Source organism: Panthera tigris, chromosome D2 (assembly GCF_018350195.1).
Source record: "Panthera tigris isolate Pti1 chromosome D2, P.tigris_Pti1_mat1.1, whole genome shotgun sequence".
Classification (NCBI taxonomy): domain Eukaryota; kingdom Metazoa; phylum Chordata; class Mammalia; order Carnivora; family Felidae; genus Panthera; species Panthera tigris.
This window is the reverse complement of record NC_056670.1, coordinates 59,933,312-59,951,485: the sequence shown is the minus strand read 5'-3', so window position 1 is coordinate 59,951,485 and position 18,174 is coordinate 59,933,312. Positions and strand designations below refer to the sequence as shown.

General features: G+C 46.1%; 1 protein-coding gene across 12 annotated transcripts in view; it reads right to left on the bottom strand.

Moving 5' to 3' along the window:
* GBF1 (golgi brefeldin A resistant guanine nucleotide exchange factor 1) overlaps positions 1–18,174 on the bottom strand; it is a 119,327-nt gene that overhangs the window by 11,689 nt on the left and 89,464 nt on the right. For 3 of the 12 annotated variants that reach the window (XM_007080209.3, XM_007080208.3, XM_007080211.3), the window contains 19 exons: positions 15,785–15,903; positions 15,143–15,251; positions 14,555–14,615; positions 13,231–13,285; positions 12,409–12,507; positions 9,425–9,572; positions 8,870–9,093; positions 8,161–8,329; positions 7,514–7,725; positions 7,080–7,178; positions 6,290–6,484; positions 5,856–6,045; positions 4,300–4,440; positions 3,895–3,983; positions 2,458–2,660; positions 1,919–2,042; positions 1,529–1,654; positions 1,178–1,260; positions 272–508 (listed from right to left, as the gene is read on the bottom strand). In XM_007080209.3, coding sequence (XP_007080271.1) covers positions 272–508; positions 1,178–1,260; positions 1,529–1,654; positions 1,919–2,042; positions 2,458–2,660; positions 3,895–3,983; positions 4,300–4,440; positions 5,856–6,045; positions 6,290–6,484; positions 7,080–7,178; positions 7,514–7,725; positions 8,161–8,329; positions 8,870–9,093; positions 9,425–9,572; positions 12,409–12,507; positions 13,231–13,285; positions 14,555–14,615; positions 15,143–15,251; positions 15,785–15,903 — 2,683 coding nt within the window. Of the gene's footprint in view, positions 1–271; positions 509–1,177; positions 1,261–1,528; positions 1,655–1,918; positions 2,043–2,457; positions 2,661–3,894; positions 3,984–4,299; positions 4,441–5,855; positions 6,046–6,289; positions 6,485–7,079; positions 7,179–7,513; positions 7,726–8,160; positions 8,330–8,869; positions 9,094–9,424; positions 9,573–10,753; positions 10,963–12,408; positions 12,508–13,230; positions 13,286–14,554; positions 14,616–15,142; positions 15,252–15,784; positions 15,904–18,174 lie in introns of those variants that run through there. The other 9 variants (XM_007080210.3, XM_042961084.1, XM_007080215.3 and 6 more) reach the window with 6 other exon arrangements.

The following is an 18,174-nucleotide window of genomic DNA, read 5'->3' as shown; positions in this document are numbered from 1 at the left end:
AGAAACAGAGTGAGTCACTGGAAGGCCAGGCAGCCCTTCCAAGTCCCTGAGGAGGCTTACTTGGGATTCTTCCCCAATCAGTTCCAGGAAGAAACCTTCTACTCTTGAGTTTGTTTAAGACTGAGCTTTCTCAAGCTTCGGACTCCCTCCAAACACTCAAGAGAAATCCCTTTCTAAGAAACTTAAGAGCAGGAGTCTGAAAGGCATGGAGGCAACCATGTTAACTCAGAGAGGTGGGAGGAGGTCAAGACCAAGGCCAAAGCTGAACTACCTGAAGCCCGAGATGGCTTTCTGGATGATTGTTTCCTCAAGGCTTTTGTCAAAGACGTAAGAGAGAGCAGCAATAGTGGGGCCCCAGGTCATGGTGAAGAGGTCAAGATCATAGCTGCCAGCAGGCACACGCAAGAATATGCCTTCTGGGGTGGCACCTCGATGAAGCAGCACATTCCACACATAGTTCTCCCGAACCAAGCCTGTCTGCTCTTCAGGCATCACAATTTCCTCATTCCTGTCCAGAGGTAAAGGAAAGAGTAGGTGCACTGCTGTGAACCTGACTGGTTCCAAACTAGGACAACAGGTTTGGCCCATACTGGTTCAATCCGTCAATGAGAGGTCACCAAAACTGCAGCTCAGTGGTCTGCTTCCTACTCACCAGTGGGACCAGGGAGAAAAAAAGGGAGTGTCCAATAATCCCCCATAATCTCAAAGCCCTGTCTCTAACTGTGGCCTTTAGTCCTCTAGTGAGATCTCACATTCTTTCTGGGTATGACAGGATGAACATTTCTATCTTTTCTGATTTACAGTGAAAAACCTAAGTGTCCATCTCTGACTTCTGACCCAAACCTCACCCTCCAGAGCCCCTCTTGTGTCCTCTACCAGCTTCAGAATGCATTTTGTGAGCTCGACAAGAAAACCCAGCTGCTTTGGGTTCAGAAAATGAGCCCATGATACTCTACTTAGCAGGGGCAGTTTAGATCCTGGCTCAGAATCCTAGAGCTCCAGTGTTGTTCAGGCTTCTTTAAGGAAAAAATGGGAAGGAAGGGGCTGCCCAGCTGAGTCTCAAGGCTGAATCCAGGGCATATGAATCACTGAAGTCTGCTGTGACTCTAAAATCTGGAAAAGGAAGCAGTGTGCTTCTGCTTAATAGAAAGCCAAACTATTTTCCACAAATACTTACTTGATGGCATGATACATGTCCTCCAGAATGTCTTGCTCAAAGTCCTTGCCTCCGTTCACACCTTTTAGGTTTTTGCGAAACTCCTAAAGACAGGCCAATAAGCATTTCCCCCCATGTGTGAATGCTGAAGCCCCCCCAAAGAACTCCTGGGTCTATGGTAAATAGGACTCAGGAAACAGAAAGTGAAAGAACCCACCTCCCTAACACAGTTCTTCTCTTGGATTGGTCAGCCCTCCCTAATTCCCCTGGACAGACTCTGTCCATTGCACCCACTGGAAATCCCATGTCCTTCCTGCTACACCCCCAAAACTGTGCTGGACCCTCTCTGCCTTGGCTGGGATCCAAACTTACCTCTAGAGTCATGGGTGCATTCTGTTTGCGAACATTGTGGTTGTGCTGGTCAGTATTAAGCATGATGACAGCATAGGCCAGGGCAAAGCAGGCATCGCTATTGGCAAATGGGGAGCCATTACAATTCTGAAAAAGCAAAGACCCCATCTGTGTCAATGCCCTTCTCTGGCCAAACCCTTACTACCAACCCACTGGCCAATGCTAGGTAGAGTAGGGCTCCCAGAAAGAAATCTGCCAACCTCTTGCCAACTCCTTAACAGAAGCTGGCCTTTCTATAGAAAGCTCACTGATGCTGCTCTCAGCCTTCTAAGGAGACAGCAGCAGGAGCCATAAAAACCCTCAGTCAAATGAACTTGGGATGCTGGGCTCAGGCCCTACCATTCAACTCACCCTCCAATGCTCTGTGAATGCCTCCAGCAACCTCTGGATGACTGGTGCTTCCCCAGGTAAGCGGAAGGCTTCCAAGTAGAGACGAAGAGCTTCATCCAGCCGCAGACCCTGAAAGCTGAAGGTGCTACAGGGAAAGGAAGAAGGATGAAGAGACTAAAGATATATAAGCTGCAAATGTTGGGTTCCCTATTAGCTCCAGTCCCTCTAACCTTCTTATACTAGAACAGAGGAGGCTCAAGTCTCTGGAAAAGGGGTCATCTCTATCTCCTGGTCATCTTTAACACAGAGTAGAATCTGACAACTCCTAACTTTAGTCCTTTCCACATCAGTGAGTTCTTGCCTGGAAATCTCATCCACTGGAACCCATAACCTACCTTGTGCTCAGTAACCCTGTTCCATCCCTTTGCAATGCTCTCTATGCAGAATGGAATGGCTCCCAAAGCTATCTTGCTGGAGACACTTTCAAGTCCAACAGACATAAATCATGGGAAGAGGAAGAGTATGTGACCTATGTCCCCCATTTCTTACAGCTTCCTCACCTTACAAAGCTCTCCAACAGGTCAATGTTTTTGCGGTCACTCACAAACTCTCCAATCATTTTCTTGTCCAGCCGAGGGTTCTCTCGGAGCCACTGGGCTACTTCTGTGTTGTCCATTGGGATGGTGAGGAGGCCTTTTTCTTGCAGAAACTGGATCCCCTTCTTTGGTTTCTGATTGAACTGTTCTGTGCCCGTGATTAGCAGCTGGAGGAGAAATACCAGAGGTGTCACAAGATGCTCTGCTCCTAAACCAGACAAGGCCAGGCTGGGCTCCATCATGGTCCACAGTTGGTAACCTAACCGGCTCCTAGGATGTGGTTCTAAGTGACTCCAAAACTAAGGCTGGACCATACCGACTCTAGCTTTCCCCAATCTTCATGTCTAATTAGAACTGGCTGAGGAGTTCCTTTTCACTCATTTCTGAATTCCCAAGATGCATAGGACAGCCCTTCACCAACTTGGGGATCAGGAAAAAGTAAAAGAGAGATTAGAGGAGGTTCTCTTCTCTCCAGTTTTACGGCCATCCTGGCATCAGTTTACAGCCTAGCTTGGATTTCTCTTCTTACTTTGGTTTCCCAGCTCTTAAGGACAAGGTGAACTATGATGATAACTCCACTTTTTATCTGTCTAGTCACAGCCCTGTAATTAAGGGGACACATAAACCGAAGTCATTTAGGCTGACCATAAGAGGAAAAAAAGGTTTTCTTGGAGCTCCTGAGGGGTTCAGTCAGCTAAGTGTCTGACTCTTGATTTCAGCTCAGGCCATGATCTCACGGTTCGTCAGATTGAGCCCCATGTTAGACTCTACACTGACAGCACACAGCCTGCTTGGGATTCTCTCGTTCCCTCTGATTCTCTTGTTCCCTCTTTCTCTTTGCCCCTGCCACATGCATGCTTGCTCACTCACTCTCTCTCAGAAATAAACATTTCTTTTTTCAAAGAGAGGTTTTCTTTGTTTTAAAATACACACACACACACACACACACACACACACACACACACACACACTCTCTCTCTCTCTCTCTCACACACACACACACACACACACAGTTATTTGAATTTTATTAAAGCAGCAGATAAATGTCAATTTCCTTTCATTGCCAATCTTCACCCCAGAGCTTGAGATGACCAGTTAACCTCCAGTGACACATGACACCAGGTCCCAGGCTTTTGTTACCACCAGTAACACTTACCTGTCACCTAGGGCAGATTTTGCCCAGAGGCACACAATAGGGTATACTTAATTATAAGGCTTAGAAGTGAAGGTCTTCAAAGGAGACTGGGGGGTTGCTGAAGTCCCAAAAAACTGCAAAGATTAGCTTTGGGAAACCATTCAATGAGCTGCTACTCTCCCTTATCCTTTGAGACACAAACCCTACAAAAGACACCCAGACAGAGGCAGGCAGAGGTTAAGCTCTGGAGATAGCGCTATATATACCTTCTTTTTGTTTTTAATTTCAATCAGTTCCCGTGGATCTGGCAGGAGACAGGAAAATCGAGGTGGCTTCCGGGTAAACTTTTTGTCAGCTAGGAATGGGAGATGGGTGGAAGAGAAGAAAATACCCATAAGATCTCTTTTCCCAGGCTTTTAGAAAGGTTGCCAATATACTCTAGTAAAAAAAGGAGAATGACTCAGAAATTTTCTTGTCTTCATCAGTCTTCCTACAAATCCTATCTTCTAGGGCTCCAAACATTTTATTTCCTCTCTCCAGGTTTGAGGGCATGGGTGAGCAGCCAAGGTTTACCCACATATTGCCCTAGGGTGTCTGTGCACCCCACCCCTCTGCTCTCTACCAGACCCTCCAGTTGAGGGGGCTGAGGATCATGGATACCCAGTACCCACCCCCAGAGTCACCAGCTTCCTCCAGATCACTGCATCCTGGCTTCCCGTGTTCTGCTGGCAGCCGCCCTCCACCTGGTAAATGTAGGCCTGGGACATCTGGGGCTATGCCTACAGGTTTCCTGTCGTTGGCTGCTCTCTCAGCTGGTAAGAGAGAAGAAGACAAATGAAGATGGGGTAGGAAGCCAAACAGAGTTATAGGAGAAGTTGAGTCCCAGGTCAAGGAGACCTGCCTAGGTCCCACATAGACCCACATAGGTCACCAGCCCTGAATAGGACAAACCTAATCCCAAACAAGTAGTCAGGTTAGCTAAGCATTAGATTCTATAATTTATTTTTTTTAATTTAAAAAAAAATTTTTTTAATGTTCATTTATTTTTGAGAGAGAGAGAGAGCAAGCGAGAGTGGAGGAGGGGCAGAGAGAGAGGGAGACACAGAATCAGAAGCAGGCTCCAGGCTCCGAGCTGTCAGCACACAGCCCAACATGAGGCTCGAACTCATGAACCGGGAGCCAAAGTCGGACGCTTAACTGACTGAGCCACCCAGGAGCCCCATATATATATATATATATATATATTTTTTTTTTTTTTTAATGTCTATTTATTCTTTAAAAAAATTTTTTAAGTTTATTTATTTTTAATGTTTTTATTTATTTTTGAGACAGAGAGAGACAGAGCATGAGCAGGGGAAGGGCAGAGAGAGAGAGGGAGACACAGAATCTGAAGCAGGCTCCAGGCTCTGAGCTGTCAACACAGAGTCCGATGCAGGGCTCGAACTCACGGACTGCAAGATCATGACCTGAGCTGAAGTTAGACACCCAACCAACTGAGCCACCCAGGCACCCCTATTTATTATTTTTGAGAGAGAGACAGAGCATGAGTGAGGTTTGGGCAGACAGAGAGGGAGACACAGAACCCAAAGCAGGCTCCAGGCTCTGAGCTGTTGGCACACAGCCCAATGTGGGGCTCGAACTCACAGACTGCGAGATCATGACCTGAACTGACTGAGCCACCCAGGCACCCCTAGATTCTATAATTTAATAGAGATTACCCAGTCCCATTCTCTGGTCATCTGCAACCTCAGTCTCAAGGGGATGTCAGAGAAGATTAATTAGGGTAGAAGCAGATACTGGGGTGGGGGACAGTAGGGCCTGGAGCTCTCAGGAACAGAAGTCCTATATCCTTTAATCTAGGTTCTCTTTCCCCCCATAAATAAATAATTCTCCTATGCTGTACACCTGAAACTAACATAACACTGTGTGTTAACTATACTTTAATTAAATAAATAAATTTAAATAATTACTATATTTAGTATTAATAATTATATTAATTAATAATTTATTATTATTATTAAATGAAAGCCAAAGTGTGGAGAAGAAAAGGACAAATCCATGAGTGTTGCGAACCTGCCTGCCTAGCCTATGATTCAAACCACCAAATCCTGGAAACATAGAACTGGGAGAGCCCCCAGTGGAAGTGATATAAGGAGAGAGGATTTGGTGAGTAGAGAAATGATAAGCATAGAACCCAGGGATCCTCAAAGAAAGAAATGCTTCTCACTATTGCTGGCTTCTCGGATGCCATCTACTGTCTCATAGCCAGGTCTAGCTGCTTCTTTCTTCTCTTGTTGGGTAAGACTGTTGAGGACTTTGGCCTGGCAATGGGCCTCAGTGCTATCAATCACTGTTAACAGGGCATCAAGAGAGAGGAGGTGTGTTGTGTAGAGCTGACCAGACACAGGGAAGGCATTCTGGAAAGTAAACAGATTCAGTAGACTTGAGGTTAATACTTTATCTTTTTCCAAAAATCCTGAAACCACCTATAACTTCTGCATTGCCCTGAGAAAATGCCTTTCTTCTTCCTGTTCCCCAGCTTTCAAGTGTTGCACCCCTCCCCCCCCCCCCCCCCCCGCCCGTGTATAATATGCTCACTACCACTAGAGAGATTTCCTTAATAGAGCCTTCTTTCTAGAGGACAGTAATAATGCTCAGCACCTTGGACAGCAGCTTGGTGAGGTCTTCAAAGAGGTTGGAACAGTAATAGTCACAATCATAGTTGATATAGAGCTCAGTGACAAAGCTGGGGATGTGCCAGAGCTGCACAATGGCCTCCAGTGCCATCTCCTTCATCTCGTAAGGCATCTTGGGGTTCTCCACAGTGATGATTTCCATAAGCTTTTTGATGTACATCTGGCAATAACCCAGTAATAGCCATTTGAGTGGGATAAGGATTCAAGACAGAAGAGAAAAATTAGACAGGAAAAACATTAAATACAAGAAGGAGACGCCCAGCCAGGAGGCATGCGTTAACATATCCTTAAAGACATTCCGTCCTTCTCTTTGGCCTCCACATTGGGGGAGGCCTGGCTCTCTACCTTATGCCTGATCCAAAACAAGTTGCCTATTGCCCTCTTTGTGCTTTCTATGGGAGCCTTACCTGGTACTATTCAGAGTTCCTTTTTGCAACTTAGTGGCAAAGCCAGTTTGACTTGCCTGCCTGTGTTGCAGAGGAACTGCTGGGCAGAAAACCTGTACCCACTCATAGTGAGGTTGTCCACCAGTCCTCATATTTGGCTTCTTTCATTTTATAGCCAACCAGTTTTCTCTGGGCTCCCTTTAATTTCTCCACCAAAGAGGACAGCCAAGGAACCAAACTACAGAGGCTAATAGCTCTCTAGGATTTTAGGAGCCCCTAAATCCCATCCCCGCAGCAGGACAGAGCTGGCCCCACTAAAGATGCTATATATCTTGCTATTTTTTCTTTATCCAAGTTCAAGAAACTCACCTCCAATTGGAACTTGAGGTGCTCCCTCATGCTCTCAAACAGTAGGAAGCATACCCGCAGGGAAGCAGCATAAAGGTTTAGTCGCTCTACACTGAGTAGCTGGAGATCAGAGTAGGGTTAAATCATTAGGTTTCTGAACCTATGGCTCAACCAAGAGAAAAGTAGGATAATAAACTCTGTGAAGTTGCCACTAAGGTCCTGTACTCTAAGGAAACTATATCTAGCCATTCCTATATTTTTCTGGCTGCCAGAGTCCCCAGAGAACTAGTAGAGTCCTCTTGATGATGACCACTGGCCAACTGGGAAGGGAGATTCTTTTCTGGATCCTATACTCTTTTCACCAATCAACCAAACCTCCTTGTGCTCCCCCTGGTCCCTGAGAGACCGTGGAAAATAGCCAAGGGCTCAGAGACCCTCTAGAGGTCCAGTCTTACCTGGAGTAAGTGGCGGCACATCTCATCCTTGATGAGGCCCAACAGGGTTTGGCACTGGGCTACAGGGGCTGATTCAAGAGCCACTGTCAGCAAATGCAATCCCATGTGGATCATAACCTCTGAATTATGGCGGTCGTGTGGATTGGTGAGGGAGATGAGGAAGCGGAAGAGTTCGCGGATGCAGGGAAGACCATAGGGGACCAATGCTGTACCTGGGGAAAGCCAGAAGTAAAGTGGGAATGTCAGGAAACAACTGGACTGAAAAGTTGGCCTGGACTGCCCTGCATTATACAAGGCAATTTCAAATAAGTGATTCTTTTCAAGAAAATTTTTTTAAAAAAAGCTTTTTTTCTGGAAAGGTAAGACTAGTCTCACTTACTAAAGGGAATCAGAATTGATGACCCTACTTTCTGTTAAAAGTCTCAAGCTTTCTATTCTTCCCTCTCACTTCCTATTGTTCATCAAAGTCCCTCTCTGTATAGGTTGGCAAGGGCTCCATCCATGCCAAAGTCCCCCTGGCTTGATTCCATTTCCTGACTAGAAAATGTGGACAGCAGACACCTTGGGTCCAAGATCATCTAGGCTCAGGATGCTTAGTGGGCAGGATGGGGGAGGTGAATAGGCAGAGACTGCTTGAGAGAACTCACCTTCCTTCTGGGAGGACTGTGTAAAGCGTACACCCCGGGGATTGACGTAATCCATGTCATGAACAGAGGCAGAATCAGAGTGGTCAGCAGGGGATGTGCACTCCTCTAACACTTCGGGGATGGATTCCACGGATGCTGACTGGGCCTTTTCCACATGAATCCCTTCCTGCTATGACCAGCAGCAGGGCGATAGGAAGAGGGATGAAGCAAGAGCAACTTGGAACTTACTCCCCCCTGAAGTGTTTAAGCTCCAAGTGTCTCTAATGGACTGCAGGTGTAGGGCCAGCTCAGTGAGCTATGAATCAATGCAAGATGGCTCAGGGCAGGAGTGTGAAGGACTCAGAAAACACTTCCTGAGGCATCACTGACCTAAAGTGACTAGAACTCTAGAAACAATAGAGGCTCTCATAGGCTTGGGATTTATATCATTATCTTCCAAAGCCATGGCCATTTCCCTCCCCTTTGCCTAGTACTACCTGTATGCAAGACTTGATAAATCCCATGAGCTACCTCTTACAGTGAGTCATGCTGTGGATTTTCTAGATTGCACAGCTGATTCTAGGAAATAAGAAATAATGAAGTAACTCTACACCGCACCTCCCCCCCCGCCCCCAACCTGACCTTCTTTTGAACCAAAACCTGGATAAAGGATGAAAAGGGTCAAGCCAATTCTACACTAGAAGATTAGAGAGGGGCCTTAAAGCCATACCTGGGGATCAGGCTGCTCAGGAATCCCCAGCTCGCTGCTGCCAGGCTCTGTAGCTGTGCTATACCCTGGAGAGCCAGGTTGTTCCAGGTCAGTGAGGTCTTCCTTGGAGGTGGTCTGGGAGGAGAACTCCAGGCCACTGTCTGTAGAGGGGCTGACCACTGCTGAGGCAGCTTCTGAACTTGCAGAAGAGATGGGAGTGGGCACATCAATGAAGGGCATTCCCCCTGCCAAGCAAAGTAGGCGAGGCTTGAAGAAAAGAGACTGTAGGAAAAACATAGCCTCCATGGCACTAGGGGCTCTTTTCCTAGACCACATACTAATCTCTGCATACACTGGTCTCTAAAGTAGTCACAGTTCCTCTGGAAGGATAACAACCCAAAGTCACTGCAGAATTGCTAAGTGGTCACAGTCTGAACAGACCTGGAGTTTTCCCTTTTTACTCTTAGCAGAAAGACCAAAGCCCCTCAGTTGACTAGTTTTCAATGTTAAAATGCCTGAGAGAGGAAGGTTTTCTTCTATCTATTCTAATTAGAGGAAGCAACCCAGGGCACTCACCAGTGAGGTTAGAGGATAAGGTAGTTCCGTTGGGGGTGGGCAGCTCTGAACCCGGTGTGACTTTGGTCATATGGCGCAGAGGCCGGGGGGATCTCTTCTGTTTCTTCCACTTGGATGAATCACTCATGCCTCCTGCTCTCATTTTCAGCTGGAAATATCATACCTCATTAGCACTGGTACTCAAACTAAGACTCTTTCCCTAGAAATCTCCCTTCTTTTATTCCTACTGGTCCCTAGAAAACAGCCTATATGCCGTGTCTGTGGCAAAGGAAGAATCTAGACCATCAGAGCACATTCCTATTCCTCCAACCTTGCTTCTACGTCTGCCATTTCACAGGTCAGCCTGGTGACCTCCTAAACATTCTGCTTTTCAGCTGATCACATATTACTCTGCTTCCCTGAGTCCTGGGTGGCAATCTTAAGTCCTGTAGATGGTGCCTGACCCTCCTGCAGAAAAGCTAAGGGCAGAGGTTCCTTTGCCTGAGGCTTCAGATCTACAAGGACTCCAGGGCTTTGCTCCTCAACTATCTGTAGCACAGCCTTCTACTCCTAGGTTCTTAACCAACTATGAGAGTCTATTCCTTCCCTGTCACTCTCTTAGCTTCCCTACTGGTTCGTGAACGGGGCCTAGATCCTAAATACATCCCTGACTCTGAAATTTTTGTATCAAAGTGGTCAAGGAAGGAGTTAAGGAAGGAGTGGTATCCCAGCTGATTTTTGGAGTTAAGGATGGAGGGTCATGTCATGCTGCTGCTCCCAATTTTGTACATCAGTGAGACCTCCTGTCTCACTGTTGGGTCTTTCTAGATGCAGTTTTATGTTTTCAGATGGTAAGGCTACTGATTTCTTGTACCTTGCTCTATTCTGTTTTCTTCTGTCCTGCTATATTTCCTATAGCTTCCTTTTAGTTACAAAGGAAAATTTCTAAAACCTATTGTGGGAACTACTCTAGGATATAAATTTTTATGCATTTTCTCCACCCTCAGTTCACAGTTACTTTATTTAAGCCCATTTCATTTTTTCTGGTCCTGATGCCTTCTGTTAGGGTTTGAGACCAGTCCTTTACCAGTCCCTCCACAGTTATTCCATACTATTTCTAGACTAAGGGACCATTCCTGGACTGGGTAACTGTAATGGTCGAGGAATCATCAGAATGCTCTAACAAAGTAAGAGCCTCTTTCTAAAGGCCGAATATACCCTGTCATCCTTGGCCTGTTCAATTCCTTCTAGCATTTGGGGGATAGGCCTCCTTCTTCAACCTCCCCCAAGCCCTCCAGAACCTGGGTAACCATTAATCCTTTGTTTAGAAACCATATAATTCTTCCTTACCAAAAGCTCCACCCAGAAAGGAGAGAGGTCCAAAAGTTGAGCCTCACACCCAGCTCTTACTAATGTGGCAACAACTTCACACTGGATTTATACTATGCCACCATCGCCAGAATGCCTACAGTCATATGCCTAGAATGGAACTTCAAGTGTTCTGAGCACTGTGGTTAAACAGGAACTAGAATGCTCTCTCTAGTAACCACTGAAGCTCATCTGAAGAAAGTTCATGGTAAAAAAAAACCAAAAAAACAAACGAAAAAAACAAAAAAAAAACCTATGGGAGTGAGAGTCAGCCAAACATACAGTCAAGAAGCTCAAGAGATTAATGAGGGAAAACAAGAACCTCCTAGCTTTATTGGCAATTGTCACTGAGATCCAAAAATACTAACATCTGGATCCACTTTTGTGAGATATCTTTTCTCTCTAGGCGGATTCCCAATTTTAGTGACTCCACCCAGGTGGTCCTACTTCCACCGAGAAACCAGTCACTCAATGAGATTCCTTCTGACACTAGGATTAGTCCCTGCCTGTTTCCTTCTTTAATCTCTGCAAAACTAGCTCCAACCTGATCATTTCAATTAGTATTCTCTGCCTCCTGGCTGGAGTAGGGGATGAGAAGCTCCAATTCTCACAAATGCCTCAGCCCTGACAAAGTACAGTTATGCTCCCTGTTCATGGAACCCTCCAACACCTAATCCATATAACTTTGTATTTCCAAAGGGCAGTATAAGCTTTACAAAGAAAGGGCAGGTCTTAGGTTAATAATCATGGCAAAAGGCAGGGTAGCCACTGAAGAGAGAGCTGCAACTTGAGATGAGTCAAGCACATAAATGAAAATGGACACTGTGCAAAAAGAATGCAGGCCTAGGGACCTAGGTGTACACACACATACACAGTTCTTTTAATCTTCAATGACCTGGATTTCCACAATCACACCTCCAGAATGCCACTCATGTGACAGCCTAAACATAGACAGCCCATACCTCCTTCTCTCCCTCTTCTTCCTAAAGCAGGGATATGGGGTTAGGGGTAATCTTTAACTTGGACCTCTCCCCTAAACTCCTCTACATCTCAACTTTTAAGGGACAGAGAGCATCTCTGCAGAACCCATCTTGAGCTATCCAGCTCCTTCCCCTCCACCTAGAGTCCTAAACCTGGGAATGAAGGAACGCTTTAACACTAACTACGAAAAATAAAAGACCCCAACTAGATGGGACTATCCTTTCCCTCCAAACCCAGTTCAGGTATCTAAATAGAGCCAAAGACTGTGCTTAAGCTCCATATGCCAGCTCTGAGACAGGCAAAGGGTAGAAGAGGGAAGGGGCTTGCTCAGAGGTCCCTCACAGTTCCCCCAAATTGGTAGATATTAACATCCCCGCAAGATGTCAGCAGGACCCAAGCTCTCTATCCAGGCTCACTACATGATATGTCACCAGTTCAAAGCTTCCTTCTGCCTCCATGCAACCAGATGCCCCCAGGGAAATTCCCAACACTGCAAAGCTACAAACACATGCAACTCTTCCAAAACCGTGCTGTGTTATTAGGTAGGGGTAAGTTGTGCTCTGCACAATGGAAATGTGACCCAGATGTTACATATTAAAAAAATAAACATTTAAATAAATAAAAAGGGGGGAAAGGAGAGGGAGAGGGAGAGAGACCTTGAGGTTCTTAAAGAGTAGTACCCTCTCTAACTGGTTCAGGGCTTTGGTCTGCTCCCCACTACTTAGCTCCAGTTTGTTGAGGAGACATGGAGAAATCTGTGAAAGACAGGCAAACGAACGATTTAAACAAAGTGAAATAAATTCAGACACACGCCAATAGGGCATAGGGCAGGAATAGGGATGGAGAGCTGGGGAGAAGGGAAGGTCAGGTGCATGCACCAAACAGCCAAGGGCCATCTCCACGGGAAGAACCTCTTAGGGTTGCAAGTAGAATCCTCATCAGAGGTCTGTGAAGTTCAGGACTTCAGTTTAAAATAGAAAGAGGCCATTCTTCTGATCACATTCTTTTATCAGTTTGAGAACCTTCTGATCTAGAGTCAGGCTTAATTTGTCTCATCAACAGAGACAAGCCCAAGTGTGAGCCCATTCTAATCCAGCATTATGGTGGGACTTAGGGCATAGCCTCTTTAGGCCTCCTACCTACTGACAAGTCTGGGCTTTGAGGGGATGGCAGAACGTTCACTTTTATCAACATACATTTTTAGCCCAATCTGATGGGCCTTACCAAGTTTCCATGAAGGACTGGTTCACCAGCTTATGTGGTGGGTCAACAAAGATAGGCTGGGAAGGAAAGGTTGGGGAAGGAAAGGTATCTGGGGAAGAATAAATTTCTCACTAAATGAATGATAGCTATTTTTTAGATTCCAAGCAGACCTGTCTAGGCAAAAGCATGTTTTTGCCAAGCAAGGGTGTCCAGGAAAATCCCCATAGCACTAAAGTTGAGAGACCAAAGTTTGGATGAGGGACAACAGCTCATACCTTCTTCATGTTGGTGCCCATATAGTTCTTGGGTTCTTCTTTAAACTGAGGTAACCTACAAGATAGAGAACCCCATGAACTGTCATTAGGGATAACAACAAATCTCCCCAGCATGCTAGCCACAGCCCAAAGATGCAGTGGGCCAGGGCATGCCCTGTCTCTTAGGAAAAGCTAGGAAGAGAAGCAGGCTAATTTCATCCTTTTGAGAACCTTATCAAAGTAAGAAGTTGGGAGACTTATAATACAGACACATTCTTAAAAAAAAGGGAGTCACCAGGGCAAAGTGACTAATGCCCTTGGAGTGTGGAGGCTCTTTTCATCCTAAACCGACCCCTTCCTGCTTGTATTTACTTAACAAGTACAGATGAAAGGCACAATATGGGGAGAGGGCAGTCCATCAAAATCCCAGGAGACTGGACATAGTGTGAGCAGTAAAAGGCAGGTTGAGTTTTGAAAACAATAAATCTGAGCCTGAAGAGTGGGAATGCTTTGTAGCAAGGAGCAGGGGCAGATCTAATGTGTGGATAATAAGAATTATTACTTACAGATCTGAGAGCAAAATGAAATACCATGGGGAATTTTTTTTTTAACTAGATTGTTTTTTAGAGAAATTTTAGGTCCATAGCAAAATTGAGCAGAAGGTACACTGATTTCCTATATAACCCTGGGCCGCACAGATACATAACCAACCCCGTTATTAATATCTCCCAGGGGAGGCTTTAAAGCTCTTGCCTCAGTCAGCTCTTCTCAAAGTTAGTCTACTGAAAAGAGGTGTAGGAAACAGGCAGTTAGGCATAATATGAAAAGGCCTCATAGCCCCTAAATTGAGGGCCTTGATGAGGGTAACCAGCAGTCTTGGTTTGCCAGAGAATGAAGTGTGTGCAGGGATGCAGGATTTTCAGTGCTAAAATTGGGAGAGTCTGGGCCAACAAGGTTTGTCACCCTAGCCTTGGTCCTTTCTCACAGAAATCAGACTGAGCTCTGGGAGTTCAGCACCCTGTTCCAGGCTCCCTTGAATTTGGCTTCCTCTCTGCGTTCCCTTTCCCAGCTGCTACCTGCACAGAAACAGACACAAGTTTGGAAAGCAGAACAAGGTCTGTTGGCCTAGATCAAATAACCCCCTGCCTCCCTCTGAGGCCAAGCCAGCTATCTTCTCCTTTCCCCTTATTCAGTAACCCTGGGCCCAGTGAACTACCCCCATCCATAATCCCAGTGGCCCCTGAAGTGGCTGTGGGGTTGGCCAGGTCCCTGAAGTGGCTGTGTGGAAGCAGGCAAGCTCAAGAGGCCCGGGCAGCCGGGCTGAAGCAAACAGCAGCAGGTTTACCTTGTGAAGAGCAGCTGCACCATGTCTACGAGAGTGTGCTCTGCGGATTTTCTCAATAACTCTGCACAGGCAAAAACAAATAACACAGGTGTCATTACTTGCTGTGCTATTATCAGGAGGCTTCTCAGAGCAGACTCCCCTCCAAACCTTGTTTACTAAGGATTATGCCAAACTTATTAAAACCAGCTCCAGCTCAGCCTGGCAGCCACAACTTCAGTAGCCCACTAGGTGGCACTACTGAGACAGGAGAAAAAGCTGAGGGCGGGCGGGGTGTTGGTGCAGATGATGCGTTTTTAAGGGTTGCAGGCTGGTGTCAATCCCCGAAAGCCCAAGGGAGGCAGATTTGGTGCCTGGGCTAAGTCATTTGGGGATCTATCCCAATTTCTGCCTTGGCACAATGAACTAAGGTCTCTATTCTAGCTGCACAATAGTCAAGTAAAGACTTCTAGACCTCTTTGGCTCCACAAGGTAGGTGAAGGACAAGTCCAGAGTTTTCCACCTCTCTGGGGCTCAGAGACAGTATCCTATATTTATACTCACAGACACTGGCCCTAGGAATGGTGACAGGCCCAATATTCAAGCACCTACCACTGAGCCTCATTTCAAAGCAGATCCGGAAGCAAGACTGCATAATCTCACACACAGATTCATTGGTTAGGTGGGAACCCACTGGGGTCAGCAACAGAGTCCGCAGCACCTACCAGGAAGAAAGAGGAGATACAGCGATAAATAAAGCAGGCTGGGTAAAGTGGGGTGTACCTGAGGGGAAAGAAGCTGCCCTCTGTTCCTTTAGTCTCCTACGGAAGCACTCGGGTGAGAAAGAGAGGTTAGCAAGAATGCTGACCTCACTTCAGTTTGATGGGTGTGGGGGGATCTCCCAGGAACTTATCTTGGGAACTGTGCCTTTACTCTCCATGACCCAGATATAGTTCAGCACTCATTCCAGCCCTAGCCCATGAGTCCCACAGATGAACGGCAGATATGGTCCACCAGAGGTACAAATGTATTAAGGGCTTCTGGTATTTGATATCAATTCATCTAAAGCTGTTAATTATTTTCATTAGAAAAGCTTTTACTCTGGGTACCCGAGCTGCTTGTTTAGAAACAAAGTAGCTCCCTAAGCCCCAGCGGAGTCAAAACACAGCTTCGTGCTGCCGGCAGTCTTGGGTAAGGAGAGCCGATAGCACCAGCTCCTGGCCATTAGCCTAATTGCTCTTCCCCTCCATTTACCTGAAGGATTTTCATCAGGACAACCTCATCGCTGGCAGGATCTGTGCCCACAAAACGGGCATGGGTGACAGCATCCGCCATGTTCTCCATGCCCTCTGCTGTGCCCTCATGAGTGGGATCTGCTCCAACAGAAAAAGAGACTAAATTGTATGGAGAGGAGAGACAGAAAGGCAAGATATCCTGTATAGGCACTGCCTTGAGAGACTGTTTTTCTCCTCTTCAATTTCCCAACCCATGGTTACTTGAACTACCGGAGAATTTTGCTCATAACTGGCTTTAACAAGCTCCTCAGCACAAATCCCACTGTGTAAAACAGTGGTTCTCAAACCTAAGTATATATCAGAATCACTAATAAGATTTGTTAAAAATACAAATTGCGGGGCGCCTGGGTGGCTCAGTCGGTTGGGCGTCTGACTTCGGCTCAGGTCACGATCTCGCGGTCCGTGGGTTCGAGCCCCGCGTCGGGCTCTGGGCTGACGGCTCAGAGCCTGGAGCCTGCTTCCGATTCTGTGTCTCCCTCTCTCTCTGCCCCTCCCCCATTCATGCTCTGTCTCTCTCTGTCTCAAAAATAAATAAAACGTTAAAAAAAATTTTTTTTTAAATAAAAAAAAAAAATACAAATTGCTGGGTCCACTCCGAGAACTTTTGATTTAGTAGATTTACAGTGGGGCCTGACAATGTGCATTTCTAACAAGATCTCAGGACAAGTTAATGCTGCTGGTCAGGGGGACCATACTTTGGACTCACTGGTGTAAAGCCACTCATTTTAGAGAAGAAGGGCCTAGAAATAGAGGAGTTTTTGGCCCAGAGCAAGGGCCAAGTAGGATGAGACCTTCGAACACCAAGGTTGTAGACTTTCTCTGTTCATGTTTTCTCCTTCAACACATCTCTCTCTGGTTGCTTCTGGGGTTTTGTGTTCAGGTGCAAGTGAGGTAGGAGAGTAGTGGAAAGAAATGGACAGTCCCTGCTGCCAATACATATATCTGGGTGCCACTTTATAGCAAATCAGAGACTTCTTCCTGCTTTGCATTCTTACTTAAAACAATATGACATGGAGCAAGAATCATTCTACCAGCTTAACTAAACATGCATTAGGAGAAAAAGGGGACAAACTAAACAAGATTGGAGGCTGGCTGACCCGGGAGTAGGAGGAAGAGAGAATTTCAACAGTGAATAAGAAGAGGGGAGAAGCTAGATCAGACAACCAGCACCATGCTGGAAACTAACACAAATACTGCCAAGGGAGAAACTGCTCCCATTAATCTGCTAAATATCCAAAAGGAGTAGCCAAAGAAGTGGCCTCCCTCAAGCCCTTCAAGGGTCTTGCAGAACTTCCCAGATTATCCTTGAAAGGGAAACATAAGTAGGGGAAAAAAGGAGGGACATGGCAAGGCTTTGCGAGTGACAGAGAAAGGTTGCTCCAGAGGTAGCACGGTGTACTACAGGAGCACCTCCTAGTTTTAAGTAGTGGGAATTAAAAGAAATTCTTACCATTTTTTCTTTCTTGGTACCTGAATAACAGAGTTCCTGAGCCTAAAGCTCAGGGGTGCGGCTGAGAAACCAAAACATTTCCCTTGTAACAACGAGCCTGAAGACTTTCATGAATTATAAGTGATTCTCATTTGTTTTCTTTTTTCTCTTCTGTCCTGGTTAGTCTCTGACACCTGGTCAAAGACACTCTGTCCATACAGCACGCCCCCACTGAACACCAGGAGTGGTTACTTAGAGTTCATGCAGAAGAAAGCCAATTTCGGGGCGCCTGGGTGGCTCAGTTGGTTGAGCGTCCGACTCAATTTCAGCTCAGGTCGTGATCTCAAGGTTCGTGGGTTTGGGCCCTGCATCGGGCTCTGTGCTGATAGTGTGGAGCCTGCTTAGGATTCTCTCCCTCTCTCTCTCTGCCCCTCCCCTGTTAGCTTTTTCTCTCTCAAAAGTAAATAAAAACATTGAAAAAAAAATTTTTTTAAAAAGAAGGAAGCCAATTTCATGATGATACATAGTATACGGGGTGCCCTAGCTCCTTCTATCACCCCAACTCTCCATGTTTCTCCCATTCAACTCAGAAAATCTGAAGTTTCTGAGCCTTCAATAACCCGAAGGCCTTCAAGGGCCTTCAATAACCTGAAGGCCCTTGCCTGAGTCTTCTCTCATAGCCCTTGCCTGACTATTCAGGCCTCCGTGGTCCGTAGCTGGACTTTTCCTTGCACAGGAAATCCAGGTCCTCAGTATTATGTGGGGTTTCAGAGCTATGTGAATGGCAGCTTTACTCCTGCTTCACAAGGCTCCTACAGGTCTATTTCTTCCCCTCTTTCAGTAATCTCCCTTGTTAAAGTAGTTTAACTGATCTCTTTGTTGCTCTTATCCCCTGAGCTTGAATGAAATAGCACAGTTAA